Source organism: Rhipicephalus sanguineus, chromosome 7 (genome assembly GCF_013339695.2).
Source record: "Rhipicephalus sanguineus isolate Rsan-2018 chromosome 7, BIME_Rsan_1.4, whole genome shotgun sequence".
NCBI classification, from domain to species: domain Eukaryota; kingdom Metazoa; phylum Arthropoda; class Arachnida; order Ixodida; family Ixodidae; genus Rhipicephalus; species Rhipicephalus sanguineus.
In genome coordinates, this window is record NC_051182.1 from 106,952,461 (window position 1) to 106,968,479 (window position 16,019).

General features: G+C 43.2%; 1 protein-coding gene and 1 non-coding gene across 3 annotated transcripts; one reads left to right on the forward strand and one right to left on the reverse strand.

The window, feature by feature from the left end:
• Positions 1 to 761: 761 nt before the first annotated feature.
• Positions 762 to 925, reverse strand: LOC119401051 (U1 spliceosomal RNA). Its single transcript, XR_005185387.1, has one exon. It is a non-coding gene; the product is annotated as a U1 spliceosomal RNA (small nuclear RNA).
• A 5,305-nt stretch (positions 926 to 6,230) lies between these two features.
• LOC119399713 (cytosolic Fe-S cluster assembly factor NUBP2 homolog) lies at positions 6,231 to 15,460 on the forward strand. 2 transcript variants are annotated; one of them, XM_037666546.2, is made up of 9 exons: positions 6,231 to 6,307; positions 6,825 to 6,949; positions 7,224 to 7,312; positions 7,693 to 7,802; positions 9,432 to 9,586; positions 12,985 to 13,095; positions 13,765 to 13,834; positions 14,422 to 14,552; positions 15,285 to 15,460. In XM_037666546.2, exons 1-8 carry the CDS (start codon positions 6,283 to 6,285, stop codon positions 14,544 to 14,546), a joined length of 810 nt encoding a protein of 269 aa, XP_037522474.1. In that variant the 5' UTR covers positions 6,231 to 6,282; the 3' UTR covers positions 14,547 to 14,552; positions 15,285 to 15,460. The 2 variants fall into 2 exon arrangements, with proteins under 2 accessions (XP_037522474.1, XP_049273789.1); XM_049417832.1 differs by lacking the exon at positions 6,231 to 6,307 and adding an exon at positions 6,522 to 6,545.
• Positions 15,461 to 16,019: the final 559 nt, after the last annotated feature.

The window sequence follows — 16,019 nt, forward strand, 5'->3', positions numbered from 1 at the left end:
AACACCGTGGCTATATATATATATATATATATATATATATATATATATATATATGTGTGTGTGACCATTAGTGCGACCAATCCTGAATAGAAAATATTGAATTTAAGAGGCCGGAAGCAATAATGAAACTGCTGAGGGTAGTGTGAGATCATATTCAAAGAAATTTGCACCAGGGACAGATGCCAAACTTAGTGCGACTGTAATAGAGGGGCATTAATACATCAAGCGAAGGGACGATTTTTATGCCAGCATGTAGCATATAACCCTTCTCAGCCAATAACATCTCAGTTCCATGTTTCACCTCAAGGACATATCACAGATGGCAAAATTACACCTTTTTTAGCAATTCTATGGAATTTGTTTGAAATGTAGTTAAATTTGCAAAGAACAGCTGGCCGAAAGTAATGAAATTAACAAAAGCTCACCATTCATGCACTAGCTGATGTACAATTTATTTACATGCCTCGCAGAAGCAGCTGGCACTCGAGCATGAAAAGCTTTACTGGTTTAATGAAAGGACAGTCTCCTATGGCAGAGAGAGGCGGAGCGTTCTGTATTAAAACCGTGTATTAAAACCCGTACGACGTTCAGTCACGTCCCGAAATTTATTTTAATGGCGGCTCATCCTCGGACATAACGCTGAATACGAGTTCCAACATGGCGCTAACTGCACACTTCACTGGCAGTAGTCAAAATTTGAGATGTCTGCAACCCTTACGGAACTGCGCTTCACCAATAAGTCTGATTTTGGATTGTATTGTAGGGGGATAGCGCGAACGCAGTCCCCCACTACCAAAAATTGCATGCCCCATCTGCCCCAGTTTGGGGTAGTGGCAGGGGTCAGCACGAGCGCAGTGCAATGCCCGCGCCTCTCCCTGGAGACACCGCCTCGCTGATCACGGTAATCCCGGCACCAGGTAAGTATGCCTTTCCATGGTCTTGCCTGACCGTCCGATCTTTTCGGACGCGCCTGGTGCATCTGGTGACTAATGCGCCTATTTTACAAACTCTACAATAAATGTACGTGTATCCGTCTTAGTTTGACATTGTTTCTTTGTGTGGACTTATTTCATACGTGTCCTTTAATGAATCAAACTGCATTTTTGATTAACTAAGTCAAGAAAGCTTAAAATGTTGTGTGATTCACTTCTATTTAAGAAGTTGGGGTTGGACGTTAAGTTTCACTTTGCTGACCGGTGATGGCGCAGCCTACCACGCTAGTGGTAGGTTCCTGGATAGATGTGGGGCCTGTGAACACTTTCTGCCGTGCGTTTGCTACGTCGATGGATTTAGCATACCGAATACGCTGATTATCTTAACCTTACTACTGTTTATGCAAGAAGAGACCGTCTGCAATACGAAGAGATTGATTCGGAAGGGTTAAACTTCGTGCCATCGTCGTGAGATCGGGCTTGGGAGCTACGTGTGTGTGTGCCGGTGTGTGTTATCACAGAACGCCTACGTGCTATCTCAACACTGCGCCAACAGAACACCCACCTACACAAAATCTGCTGTGCTTGATCGAAATGCTTGTGGTTTGCTAACAACATAGAGCAATGGCCGTTATAACACAGATAAGTAACAATGAATGTAAGACTCAGTTATTTCTTGCTCAGCAACGTTCGTACGAGACAAAACCTGCTGACGCTGTTCGGCAAAATCAACTTCGGCTATCAACGCCGTATTCAGTTGCTCATTACTACGTAAGAACTAAAATGTACCAGAACTTGTGAACTTAATGGCGTCGATCACTGGCATGGCAATGTGTATGCATTCAACTTGGAACTGATCGTTGCTCATTAGACGGTTTCCTATTCTCACTTCAAACCCATTAGCCTGCAGGCCATAACAACATCTTTCAAACCAGCATTTCACGGGGCTCGATATTTTATTGCTATTATAAAAGACTACGGCGTACAAGATAGAATGTAGTGGGGATCAGTACACACACACATATACACAAATTAAGGCTCATACAGGAACTTGTTACACATACACTGTGAATGGATGCAAAGTATTTTTTTTTTAGTACAAGTCCTTATCTGAAGTTGAAGTTTATTGCCACATAGTTACAAAACATGTATAAACAGCAAGGATGGTGGGATAAAAGCTGCGTATAGGCAGCTTGACTGGTCCCACCTCTCCGTACAATAACAGAAGCAACATGACAAGTATTCGCACTTGTTGCTGTAATAACATAGAAATACACAAAGCAAGGTGATAAACACCAGCAAGAAACACACATTTTCAAGAAACACAAAAGCAAGGTTGACATTCATAATATTAGTTGAAGCAATGCGTTTTTAGGAACATAATGTATGTTTTCATCGCATAGTTTATATTTATTTAGTGTGGAGGGAAGACAGTAGGAAAGTGTTTGGTGCATTCTGGAAAACAGAATTTCTTGTTTAACTAATTTAGGCTCATCGCCATGCACAACAATATCTGTTGAAATATTTTGCACCAGAAAACAATAAGTATGTTCTGAAGTACACCAGCACACGCAGTTTCAAAGCCCAACTCGTGTGTGCCATCCCTGAATTCTGATTCATCACGATAACAGTTGTTGGTGACGTGAACATGAAGACATGTACACCACATTTCTTGCTAGCAGTACATCCTGGGCTTATCGAACCAATTCATGCAGTCAATTTGTCATTTTTCATGTCCGTTGTAAGATGGCTTTCTAGCAGCCCAGAATTCCATGCTTTTTTGTTATAGGGAGTTTTGGAATTGACTACTTAAGTCTTGCGTTCCCAATGTATGCACAAAAATCTTTCTTGGAAGTATTAGCGTGCTCAGTTAAGTACCGTATTTTCCGGTGTATAAGACGCACCTTTTTTCCTAGATTTTCGCTGGTGCGTCTTATACAACGGTGCGTCTTATATACGCAAAAAGTCACGTGATTCTGCGAGACCAATTTGTTTATATTTAATTTATGAGTACGATAAACAGAGCTCGAGAGCATTCGTAAAAATATATCTAATTTTGTTGTAACAATGAAGCGGCTGCGATCTTAGATGTCAGCTACTTGCTGTTCAAGCAGCGCGGCGACCACGGAGATTACGGCCGCAATAAAAGCCACCACTGTCGCGTGCCCCATTGTACTGTTTGAATTGTTTGTTCTTAATCGAAGAATTAAACCCACAGAACTGAGGCAATAAATAAAAAAGAGCACCACAACGGTCCATTGTAACGTTGTAGCGCCCACAATATCAGTTACAAAAGCGAAAGTACCACTTTATTATCATCATCATCAGTTTTCGTGTGAGACATCGCTGCAGTCTAGCAGTAGTCGCAGCTTCCGGCTTCCGGTCGCCATTTACGTTTTGTATGCGTGTGTAGGTGGTATCCGACGATCGTGTGATAACCGTGCGGCGCGTTCGTTGTTTATGTGTTCTCGCCAAGTCTGGTAATGCCCTAAAGGTATGGTAGCCACCATAGTACAGGCAGTGCCAACGATGTGCGTCAAGGTGCTTACAATGCTGCGTAAAAGTTACTCAGAGGCTGACGACGGCAACCCAGCGATGCTGCCAACCGAGGCGGAAGAACTTTTGACAGTGCGCCGGAGGATGTGGCTTCAAATCCAGTAGAATAAATAGTGGTTTTCTGCGCCTTAATAAAACTGCTGCTTACAGATATTCAGTGCCGTGCGTGACTACGCATTTCGCAATCAATGTACTCTGCGTGGGTCGTGTTTTATCATGTAGACTGAGTTAAAAATAGATGCGTCTTATACAAAGGTGCGTCTTATATATCATTTTTTCTTTCGAAAGTCGTAAAAAGTAGGGGGTGCGTCTTATACAAAGGTGCGACTTATACACCGGAAAATACGGTAGATCACATCAACAAGAGAGAGTACATAGGACAAGCACATAACCCACTAGGGAATCAACAATTTTTGCTGAAGATATACTCTTGCCAGTCTTTCTGCTAGTTGCATGCATGTATGTTTCTATGCCTTCCATCCACTAAACATTTCCCTATGGTGTTTACATTGTAAGCAGAAACCTGAAGAGACATAGCCTTTGTTATTGCCCCTAATGAACTATTTTGTAATGACTAACAGCTTCCACACCTCGAACATTTTAGATAACGTTTTAAAACACTTAAGTTAAGCTTGATGCCTCCTCTTTGGCATGTGTTCAGAACTTGAAAACACAAATGTAATGCACTTACTGTAGAATCTTCGTAGACTTCATCAAACCTGTCTTGAGCATCTCCGACGACAGCGACAGGATCTTTGGACTAGATGCCCTCCTGACACAGAACTCTATGAGTTCACAGGCCGTACCTCCAATAAAAAGCAAGGTGCTGCGCAATACAAACATGTAAGAGAAGAATGCAAGGACAGGCACAGACTATACGTCCATTCTCTGCAGGACTACCTGCATGAAAAGAATATATTCATGTATCTGTAACAATGTGTATGCTGTGGCTATAAAGGCAGGTTTTTAAAGTAAAATTTAGAGAAAAGTATGTGAAAGCTAACTCAGCCTTTCTTTTGCATATAACTCAAAAGTGCTGCTTTCAAACATGTTGGCATACACGCGACGTTAAATTTCCTTGAGGTAGCACCATGGTAGCACACTATCCATACCTGTCTTCTCGCTGGCCTTAGGCTTAAAATTGGTAGCTTATATGGCTTATAGCCTGCGATTTTGAAAGCTATAAAGGCATAAAATATAGCTATGTGAGAGTGACCTGGTGTCACTGCTTTTCTAAATAAGAGGATAGCGTCCACAGCCTGCTGCATGTACACTCTGTGGTCGCTTCCTCTGCCACAACCTCAATTCCTTTGACAGCAAAACATTGCAATAATAATGTTGACAAATTGGAAAAATGGCTTATGTTAGCAATACTGAATTCTCATTGTACTGCATGTTTACAAAACATCAGATTGTGGCAGCCTCCATATGGCCAGAGCACTGTATTAACAGTTGCTGAAGTGTTTTCTAGCACAATTTAAAGATCCTTTGTGTGTGTGTGTGTGTGTGTGTGTGTGTGTGTGTGTGTGTGTGTGTGTGTGTGCAGGAGCTCGCACATGTATCTGTGCAACTCCTGGCATTAAAATCGTTCACATTTGCAGGTCAGGAGTGGTGAAAAAAAAAATTTTTAACATTTTTTTTTGCAAGGACACGGTATTGCAACTGTAGTAAATAATGTGTTAATTGAAATCCATGTTTTGCTGTAGAAATAAATAATGCAGTTTGTGCAAATGGGAAGTGACATCAATGTTCCCATGGGAATCAGAAGGGTACCACCCCTCCCTAACTGCAACCCTGCGCGTAGAGTTGCAGCTAGGATTGACAAGTTGTGTACCACTCTCCCGCTTCTAAGCTGTGCGCTTGTCAAACCTGCAAGTATGAACCTACTACCCTAGCCACACGCTCTATTTAGCCTTCGCAGCGTCTTATCAAACACATACGTGCACGTACTGTACCTTGAGAATCCTTGGCGCGCATGCAGCTAATCTGAGCGTAACCCAACGCAGTCTGAGAAAGCGTGCATGTTCTGCCGCGGCGCTGTTCTCGCCGAGCTGTTTCACCCAATCGCAGCTGGAGCTCCAGGCGAAAGAACTATGCTTCATAACTCAACGTTTACGGAACTCCTCAACTCCACTAATGTGCACGCGTGTCTGTATGTGGGTGTGTGTAAGAGGGAGTGGAAGAGAGCTGTCCAGCCGTCTATTGTGGTTTATGCTGAGCGGCTGCTGAATGATTGGTGATGAATGAACCTCGTAAAGATAACAAACGGCTTGGATTAACAGTACAAAAGATTTCTTGCGCGCACGCCGCCGCCACTGCGGCAGGGCACGTGTGTGGCTGCTTTACCTAGCTTGCTCGCAAGTCGAACAACTCTGCGCAAATGTGCAAGACGCATATGTTTTACGCACTGTTGCAAATTTATGCGGTAGAAGGTTGTGTAGTGCGGGCTAAAGCCCCTCCATGCGTTTCCGCCAGCGGCAGCAGACGCGATGGAGGGGCTTTAGTGCGGGCATGAGTGTGGGTTTCGATTGTGCCAACGCAAACCCGCATTTAAATATGGCGCGCTTTTTACTCCGCGTGACTGTTTCTTTGTGTGGCCTCTGAAATTTCCCTATAACTCAACGTTTTATTGTTCCCGAGCACCTTATTGCGTTGCAAAAGCTTAGTTTCAGCTCAGAAAGCTTTGAAAAAATAGTATATGCAATGAGGCAACGCGTATCATTTGTCCATTTGCGGTACCCTTCACAGCTGATTAGGCATATATCTCTACCCAACCGGCGCATTTTGTAAAAACATGGAGGCTCACGTGGCTCAAACAGGTGACTTGTCCCAAATCCGCCGTTTCAAATATAAACCACGCCCGTTAAGTATTGGTCGCGAGCGTCTTTGTGAAGCTGAAGTAACGGGCTAAAAGAAAGGCTGACATTCACAACTCACAGTCTCCTCTCCTACAGGCACGCGGGGAAATTTCTAGCGCACGAAACCGAAACGAAACAATTCCTCGCGTGCGCTGGCGAGTCCGTTTCATGCTTTCACCTTGCTAGAGTGGCTAGAATGGTAACCTTCCCGCGTTTTCTTTACGCTCAGGGCATGAACAAAGCCGGTAACCTTACATAGAAAAAGAATGTTTTATCGCAACAACAGACAACTTCTCGATATCTGTTCAGTTGGCGTGATTCCGTCAGTCTAGCTAGTTTGCGTAGCGCGTGATCGTCATAGATGCCTTGTGATGTTCCTGTAGTATTCGTTTTGTTTTCTCTGTGTACTTCACTTCGAGTATTCTGCCCGTAGTTCGCGAGCTGTTTTGATCGCCACTATGCGTAACTTCTAACGCAGGCGACGGCGACCGCATACTGGCCGGCGTACGTCATGTCATCTTGGTACTCTCCGGCAAAGGCGGTGTCGGCAAAAGCACCGTCGCTGTGGAGTTGGCGATGACGCTGGTGTCAATGGGCAAGAAGGTATGGTACTACTGTGGCGCTCCGTGCGACATTTTGCAGGCGATCGTAATCTGAGCAGACTTGTTCAAAGATGAGCATGCCATTAAACGATCACAGAAATTCCAGTTCTCGACTGATTTGCTCTGACCTTACTGTAATGCTAGCCTCCTAATCACATTTGGTAGAGAAGCTGCCACAAGGCACTACAGTGAATAGTTTTTTGTGCTCTTTTTCTTCTGTTAATAAAGGTAAGTCACTGAGAGTTGTCATTAATTAGGGTCGTCACTGACTGCAGGTTGGCCTTTTGGATGTGGACCTCTGTGGACCCAGCATTCCAAAGATGCTCAATCTGGATGGGCACAGTATACACCAGTGCCCACAGGGGTATGAACCGTAGACCTTTCACGGAATGTTAACACGAAAGCCTCGGCAGCATGCCTTGAACATTTACAGTATGGATCACGCTTAAAGGGAGCACTTATGTAATTAGTATTCAGACCTATGCACACCCTGAGCCATACCAACCTCTTAAGAAATAAGTGCCTGATGTGGCTGAAGTGCCTGATTGATGAAAAATAATTGGTAAGGCCCTTGTTTCAAGAGTAAGCTGTGGTCATTCTCAAAATGTTAATTAGATGTTTCCTTTAACGGTGTACCATGCTGTAACTGTCTGTGAGACATTGCATACACGTTTTAATTAATTTTGTAGAGGCTTGACACAATGCGGAGGTGCCCGTATCAGCCATATGAACTTTCTGCTGCAGGTGGGTTCCAGTATACACAGATGCCAGTCAACGACTAGCAGTGATGTCCATTGGGTTTCTGCTGTCTGACAAGAATAACCCTATCATCTGGAGGGGGCCCAAGAAGCACGGTCAGTCACATCCAGTGACGTGTAACGAATATGCCGGAATATGTTTGCAGTAATTATAGAGGCCAGAGATTTAAAAATAAAAGTGAATTATAATGTAAATCTAACCCCAGTTATCACTCATTCCTCACTGATATAAAGAATTCGTTCTATAATTGTAGTTTTATTTTTTAAACAACCATTTATGCAGTATAACCAAGGAACCATATTTTTGGATACCAGTTAATATCCGAGGTCGAGCTGTAGTGTTACATATTTATGCATATTTACAGTTTTGAGTTCGGGAATAATTCTTACAAAATATCCTTGTTTCACATAGCATTTACCGTTAAAATTTTTTTTTCATCCTGTTGGAACCATTTAAGACCCTTCATCAATTTTCTTGGGTTCTGCAAAATTTCTAAAGTGCATAGTGTGGTTCAAAATAGTATATAATAAACTTTGTAGTTTAGTGGAAAAGAGCTTGCGTTTGTAGGTTCTTATGAGGTCTGACAAGCTTGAAGATCCATCATTGCTACAATTAAGACTTGCTGTCTACTGCGTTGCACTGCTAGCCATTTAAAATTTGCGCTTGTTTTCAGCGCTAGCCTGTATCTTTCAAAATTTCTCAAATCCTGTTTGCACTCCCCCCTCCCCAAAGTGTCACCCAAACCTAGCTGTGCCTAGCACATCTCGTCTCTGAGATATGAATTATAAGAAATTTTTTCAAAAAATGGAAAAAGAGCCTTTATTCTCGTGTGGCTTCTATAGAATTGAATGGGTGTGAAATGGTAGCAGTTCAGTTGAACTATGTGAACTTGCTATTGCGGAGTGAGATTTTAAAAAAGAAAGCAGTTGCACCTTTGCCTTTCAGAAGCATCAGAATGACTCCGAGTTGTTTGTTGAGGACCATTGCTCACGAGCGCACATATCGTTTTCATCGCTTAAATATCATCCTCAATTCAAAGCGCTACCAAGTCATTGTTATCTTTGCAGCGTGTAGCTAACAGCGATGCATTTCAGTAATGGAAACCATCACAAGCCCTACATGTAAGACTGCTGATTCACGTTAGTTAAACGTGCTGATATCTTAGCACATTTACGCCAGGCAGCAAAAGCTTACAGGGCATGGGCTCCCCTGCAAATGTGAATTTTCACTCTGTTAGCGCGCAATGTTTCTAATCCATTGTGTGACTGTATAGCTCGCAAGGGCTACTACAGGCTGGAACACTTGAATGAAGGCTATGTTCCCAGAAGAAGCGGGAATGTAGCTTCCTCGAAAATTTGACATCCCGTAAACTTTTGCTGCCGGGTGTACATTGTAAGAGAGAAGAAAGGTGATGATAATTTCCGGAACAGTGGTGTTAAAGGTGACACTAAAGCTGCGCTAACCTGATCATTGTGCTACAATGTTGCTTACTGCGCTAATTGGATATTCCTACTGATAATAAACAGTGCAAAAAGAAGCATGGGGTCGAAAAGCAGACACACGCATATATATATAATGCGTTCATGTCAATAAAATAATCAGTTGGAAGTCGTTGCTTGTTCTTTATGTCCGCTTTTCATGCTCACAATTTCTTCGCGCTGTTTATTATCACTCTGTTGTCGCGTTTCGTGGCACCAGTCAGTTGAACGCGTCCACGTACGCAGCCATGATCCGGCAGTTCCTGGCCGACGTCTGCTGGGGTGAGCTGGACTACCTGGTGGTCGACACGCCTCCAGGAACGTCAGATGAGCACATGTCAACAGTCGAGGTGTTACGTGGACTAAACCCCGATGGTGCCATCCTTGTCACGACACCACAGGTGAACACTGTTACACAGCATACGCGTTTGTGTCCGTGTTCTTGCAGCATTATATGTGATGCTGTTGGGACGTATCAAGCTATCAAAAGATATATGTACCTTGTGTCCAAATAATGACAATAATACCAATGGGTTGCATGTGTACTACTGATTTTTTTTTATTGCCTAGCTAGATGTTTGTGTACTCCTTCATACATGTTTAATACATTTTGTTATATATACATGCAATAGATATTATTATGCGAATGTAATCTTTACGTTTTGTTTGAAATTGTGTTATTGATATCAATGTGTAATGTGCAATATGAATATGAATACGCATTGTAATGTGTAACAGTTACTTAGTGTCACATCCTATCTACATGTTTTAGCACGATAGCTTTAAAGAGCTCGTTTCGCAGGAGTTCTGGTGTCACCAGCCACAGTGGTCTGGTGGTTATGGTGCTCGAGTGCTGACCCGCAGGTCGCGGGATCGAATCCCGGCTGCAGCGGCTGCATTTTCGGTGGAGGCGAAAATACTTGAGGCTTGTGTGCTTAGATCTAGGTGCACGTTAAAGAACCCCAGGTGGTCGAAATTTCCAGAGCCCTCCACTACGGCATCTCTCATAATCATATTGTGTTTTTGGGGCGTTAAACCCCAACAATTATTCATAACCCTATGAAGGTTGATTTTTTTCGCGAAATCCAGTCCAAAAATGTGTAATTTTTTTTATTGCTGAAATAAATTCTTCAGACGATTCTATTTAAGAAAAAATTGTCTAAAATTTTCTTTCACGACCTTAAAGTGACAAAAAAAAAAACCATTTTTGTTGTTACATACACATGGTTTATTCGTAGTAAGATCAAGCAAAATCCTAAAAAAAATTTAAGAGCTTTTGATAAATAAAAATTATGCATTGTATTAAACATAGCTCACAGACATACAAAAATAAGGGAATAGTCCGCATCAGAAGAATCACTGCTCGACTCACCGGCAGCAGAGCAACCGGCGCGCGCTTCCACAGCGCAAGCGAACTGCGTCAGTGAGCGCACGGAAGAAAGCTCTATAGTTGTGCGCCCGTCCGGAAAGCAAAACGAGTCAAAAAGCTACAGTAATCCTTCGTCTTATCGCCAACAAGACGTAGTTATTTTTTCCAAGACCCCAAAACAGGAAACGCAATCACGGTGACTTCGTTTGTGTAATTTAGCGCCGCACGGAAACAGATGTAATTGCACCCTGGGGAGCAACAAACGAGAGAGTAACAAGCGGTCACCCTTTGAGAGATTTGAAACCAAACAGCCATCAGCTCTGCGGGCGCAAGAAGCGAAAACCACCCAAAGGACGAAACTGAAAACAGCCAGACCGCGTGCACGCGTTCTGATGCGCAACTGAAAGCCGCCGTGCCGCTTTGGAAAGCAAAAAAACAAAAAAAAAACGGAGAGACATCGGCGCATTAAAAAAATTCCACATATTCCTGGAGTGTGGCAGCACGTTCCAAGCAAGAGAAATGATCGAAGAAGGTGCGTGTTTGACACCAACCGCGCCGCGGGTGCACTCGGTTGCGTAAGCGATAGCCGGCGCGCCGTTTTGTGAAGCATAAAAAAGCAACAACGGAGAGGCATTGGCGCATGAAAAAAATTCCGCGTATTCCCGAAGTGTGGCAGCACAGGTCAAGCGAGAGAAGTGATCGAAAAAGGCGTGCGTTTTAAAAATGAACGCTATGCCGTACATGTACGACGAAAACCCTCAAGGGGTTTAATTCCAGTGTCGGCGGTGGCGTTGCAAGTGGCGTCTTTGGTTTTGAGCGAAAAATCAGCGTGGTCCGTGAGCGAAAATTCGAGGTAGATGCAAACCAAGAAATAATAAAAAATGTTTGGTTCGAGTGGAACCGGGGATTCCAACCTGTGACTCCTCGCTACTTGGCGCGATGCATTTAGCCGCTCAGTCACCGCGTATACATCCTCTAGCACACTCATGGCGAGCTCTTTATATACACCATTTAGTGTTGGTGGTACGCATATCTCGGAGGTTCTTCAGCGGCTTGACAGAAATCTAGCGAGATGGCACAAATGGCCCATGGGCGCACTTTCCAGGCTCCATCGCGCCGCATGCATGGATATGGGAGCCGGCGTGTCCGCAGTTTGGCTTGTGGCACGGTTTAGGTGTCCACCAAGAAGCGAAGCCAGGCTAACGATTAGGAAGGCAATACTACGAACATGGTCTCATTATGCTATCACGTTCTACTCTTGAAAGCGAAGCTCAAGCGTCCTTCAAGATTTTTCTTTCAATGAAATCTTCCTTGCCAAATGTAACCAGGGCTGGAGTCCTTGTCAAGCTGCTACAAAGCGGCTTTTTGCTCCGGTCCTGGCATTTCGTCTTCCCTGTAAGAACCAAATACCAAATAAGCTGTGTTCACCGTGTCGTATTTTTGTCGATAACTTCTCTCCCTCATTGTTTTTTTGGAAGCAGACAGTCCCTCTTCCAAGATGTGCTTAATGCTTTGATGCTTTTGGATAATATTTCCCTTTCATGCTTTAAATAATGCTCTACTTTACCACTTTAGTATGATAGGATCATTGTAGAAGCTTATTGACTCACATCTCAACATTGGTTCTGTATCGCGACAGTTTTGATTGTCATGACTGCATGTGATCATTTCACTTAGTGATTAATTAAGCATTCTTGTAAAGAACATCTCAGATGGGATGATGACAGAAAGGCTTGTGTGTCAACAACTGGTGTGGTAACGTCAAGTTTTTGCATCATTGTGACATTTGCTCTTAATACTTTTCTCGGTTTCAACCTAAGAAAAAACGCCAGCTCCGCTTACAGCCATTGCTGTTCCTCCCACAGAGAGAATTGCATGAGTGCTCCATCCAATAGCGCTTAGGCATTTTTGTGACATCAAGCACTTCTCCAGTGTTTCAGACAGTTTACTTTCCCCATACAAACACACGTTTGTGTTGCTAGTCTTAGGTCAGAGACTTGAATGTCCTGGTAAATTTTGTCAGGGATTCCGAGATCGCTGCTCAGCCAAGTTTAATGTTTTAACCTTCAACTCCTAATATGTGCAGTATTTACATTAGGCGAGAGTACTTACGGTTCAAGCGGAAACCATCTACACTCAAACCTCGTTATAACGAACACGGACATAACGAATTATCGGTTATAACGAAGTAAATGAAGAATAGCCTTGTCATAACTACAGTGTTACCAATGAACGCTTATAACGAATTTTCGGATATAACGAAGTTATTTTCGTGGCATATGCGACTTTGTTGTAATGAGGTTTGAGTGTAGCACGACTGTCTTTCACAGGTGAAGGGCAGGCTTACCGCGGTTCTGTGGGCGGAGCTTGAATTTTCTGTTAGGTAGTAACAGCAGTTTTTTTCTTGAAAAGACACTTTTTGGCACGCAGGCGCTGTCGGTGGCAGATGTCCTGCGTGAAGTCACCTTCTGCAGGAAGACCGGGCTGCCCGTGCTTGGCATCGTGGAGAACATGAGTGGCTTCGTGTGTCCCAACTGTGCGGTAAGACGCTTTTCTTTCGTGGACAACGCTCCACGTTGGCAGGCTGTCACAAGCGTGATGAAAGACGTGTTTTTTTTAGAATTTTAGTTTTTTTAGAATTTTTGAGTTTACGACATAGACACCTGCCGATGATAAAAACTTTGTAGAATCATTACATTTGCGACGCCAGCAAGATTAAAGGTGATAATAGGGATAGTGTGATCAGCGGGTGTATGATCAGGTAGATTATCAACAGGTTGGTCGGTAAAGACAGAAGAAAATGTGCAGGTAAGTGCTTCTGCAGTTAGTTCAATGATGGAGCATTGTGGGCCTGCTAGGCAGGTCTTTCTTAGTGTCACTAGCATGGGACATGTCCCCAGCAAATGGTGTACTACACCTGGCTCACACATGTCGTAGGCGCAACAGGCTGAGTCCATCGAATTGTTGAGGCATCGAGCTCTGAATGCAGGCATGACTGCGGTTCTAATGTCCAGAGGACTAGATGGTGTGATGAAATTATGGTAAGTCTACAGGTATAAAGTGGGATCATCTGACTGAATGGAGTGATAAATATAGGTCACCAAAAGAGAGGCCTCCGTACTGCAGCGGCTTTAAAGAGTAACGATGATTATCTTTTGTTTGGTGATAAAAAAAAAATTTTAAAAACACTGCCTCTTGTTGACTCTTCAGGAATGCAGCAACATCTTCTCCAGCGGAGGCGGAGAGGAACTCGCCAAGATGGTCAACGTTCCCTTTTTAGGTGAGCACGGTTTGTGCCGGGAACACGTAGCTGGAACCACAGGCTGAAACCGAATGAGAGTATATGAAGTCATAGCAGTGCTAGAAATGGAGATTATGTCGGGTTTTTGGTTTGAAGTGGGGCTCTGTAACTGTCATCATTTGTGTGTCAGTTGTGCTTGTGGTCCCTAACATGCAGTTTAAGTACGAAGATGTGATGCTTGCGGCCCGCGATCATTTATGCATGGTGAGCCGAGTAAGGGATTAGCTGTACAGTCATATCTTGGTAATAACAAACTCGGATATTGTACCAATCTAAGTTTATGATACTCATTGCCAGAATTTGAATGTAATGAATGTTGGATATAATGTATTTTTTACTTCATTTCAACGAAATTCAAGTGTGTTAGTGGAAGAATTGAAGTAAAGCTGAGGCACTGCAGAAGAAGTCATGATAGAAAGAGAAGCCAACAAAGAGATGGTGGTGCAAGTCGAGAGTCTGACTTCAATGTCGTAATGCTTATGTCACATGAGCATGAAAAATGGGTCATCTAACGTATTACAACGTAGTATGCTAATGATTCTTTATTGACTATCGATGCATTGCAGGCCGCATCCCCTTGGAGCCAAGGCTCGCAGAATGCATGGAGCACGGTACCAACTTTATGGACAAGTTTGCCGATTCTTCCACGGCGGTGGCTTTCAAGGAAGTCGTGTTGAAGGTGGCATCGTGATTCATGGTGATTTGAAGCTCATCCATTGTTTCGCAGTATTAAACATCCAAGAGCAATGCCAGTGTCACATAGGCACTTTTGATCGCAATCAGGGCTGATTCCGATCGGATTTCTTGTTTGAAATCAACAATGGTCACTACCACATAGTTCAAACTAATCTGGATATCATTTGTCCCAAACGTCAGCCACATGGTTATCTGGGAGCCAGATCACGATTGGGCTTCGTTGTGATTACAGCGTCTAATCACAGCAGCACCTGATCCAGATTGGCCCTGATCGCAATCAACAGTGCCTGCGTGACATCGGTATAACAGCAACTGTATACTTGTCCTTCCTTCCTTGGAATGTATTACCACATTGGTACCATGCCGGTAGCGCGGAATGTGTAGTTGTAAGTCACGATGGGACATTATGGAGATGGCCTTTCTTGACTCTGAGTTATTTCAGTGCGCACTTTTAGTTAAAAAGGGTAAGTCATGCATCAAATTGTCTCTTATCGAATTGTTTGACTCTGCCGAAGAGTCAAATTGGCCTTTATGCAGGTTTTAATGTAGTATGCGAGAGGTTCATTAAACTATATAGTTCACACATCAGTTTAATGGGTAATTGTTCAGAGATATTCAAATAGCTTTGGCAACATACATTGAGTGCCGTCTTGTACCTTTGATAGCTTTTATTTTTTTCATTGAATGATCATCTTGTGCTGTTTCTTTTTTTCTGTTGGTTGTTGATTCATAGTCCATGAAACCAGGGAGGTACAGCAGCCCAGACACCATGCGATGCATCTAAAGAAACTTCACAAACGATTCTTTTTACTAGCAAAAAGAGACCTCTGCGAAATGTTGGAGAAGACATCTTTCTGCCATACTGTGCCTGTACCATAGTGTAAATACAGCTGCCTTTCATAAACTGCATTGTTTCCTTCAATCTGTCATGCAACACAGTTTCTTAACTGGTACAAGACTTCCTAATGTGTTTGTGTTAGCCACATGACTGTGTGTGATCACACTACGTTTGGCGATTCAGCATCACTGCACTGTATTCCTAGTTGTTTAATTTAACCTTCTGATCTCTAATTGTGTTCCACCTGACAAGCCCAATTACAGAGTGTTATGTCACGTGATTAAGGCCAACACACACGAAGGAAATACCGCGGCCCACGCACACCGAACATGGTGACAAACAGAAGTCACCAGAGTACAAGAATTGCGAACTGCATCGCACTTTTCTTTAGGGTGCCTTATTTTCACTAAGCCTAACAAAAGTGCAGACATCAACAGACAAACGCACCGTCTCTTTGTGGCAATTTTGCACATTCTGCATTAAGACAGTTTGCAGATGTCAAACACCATAATCAGCAAAGTTGCAGCATTGCACTTCATGTAAAGCCTAGGTTTGTTTGACTATCTCACTTTCTTGGTTTGATGCGAAGTTGAATACAGTCGAGCCCGACTATATCGAACCCGTTTATAT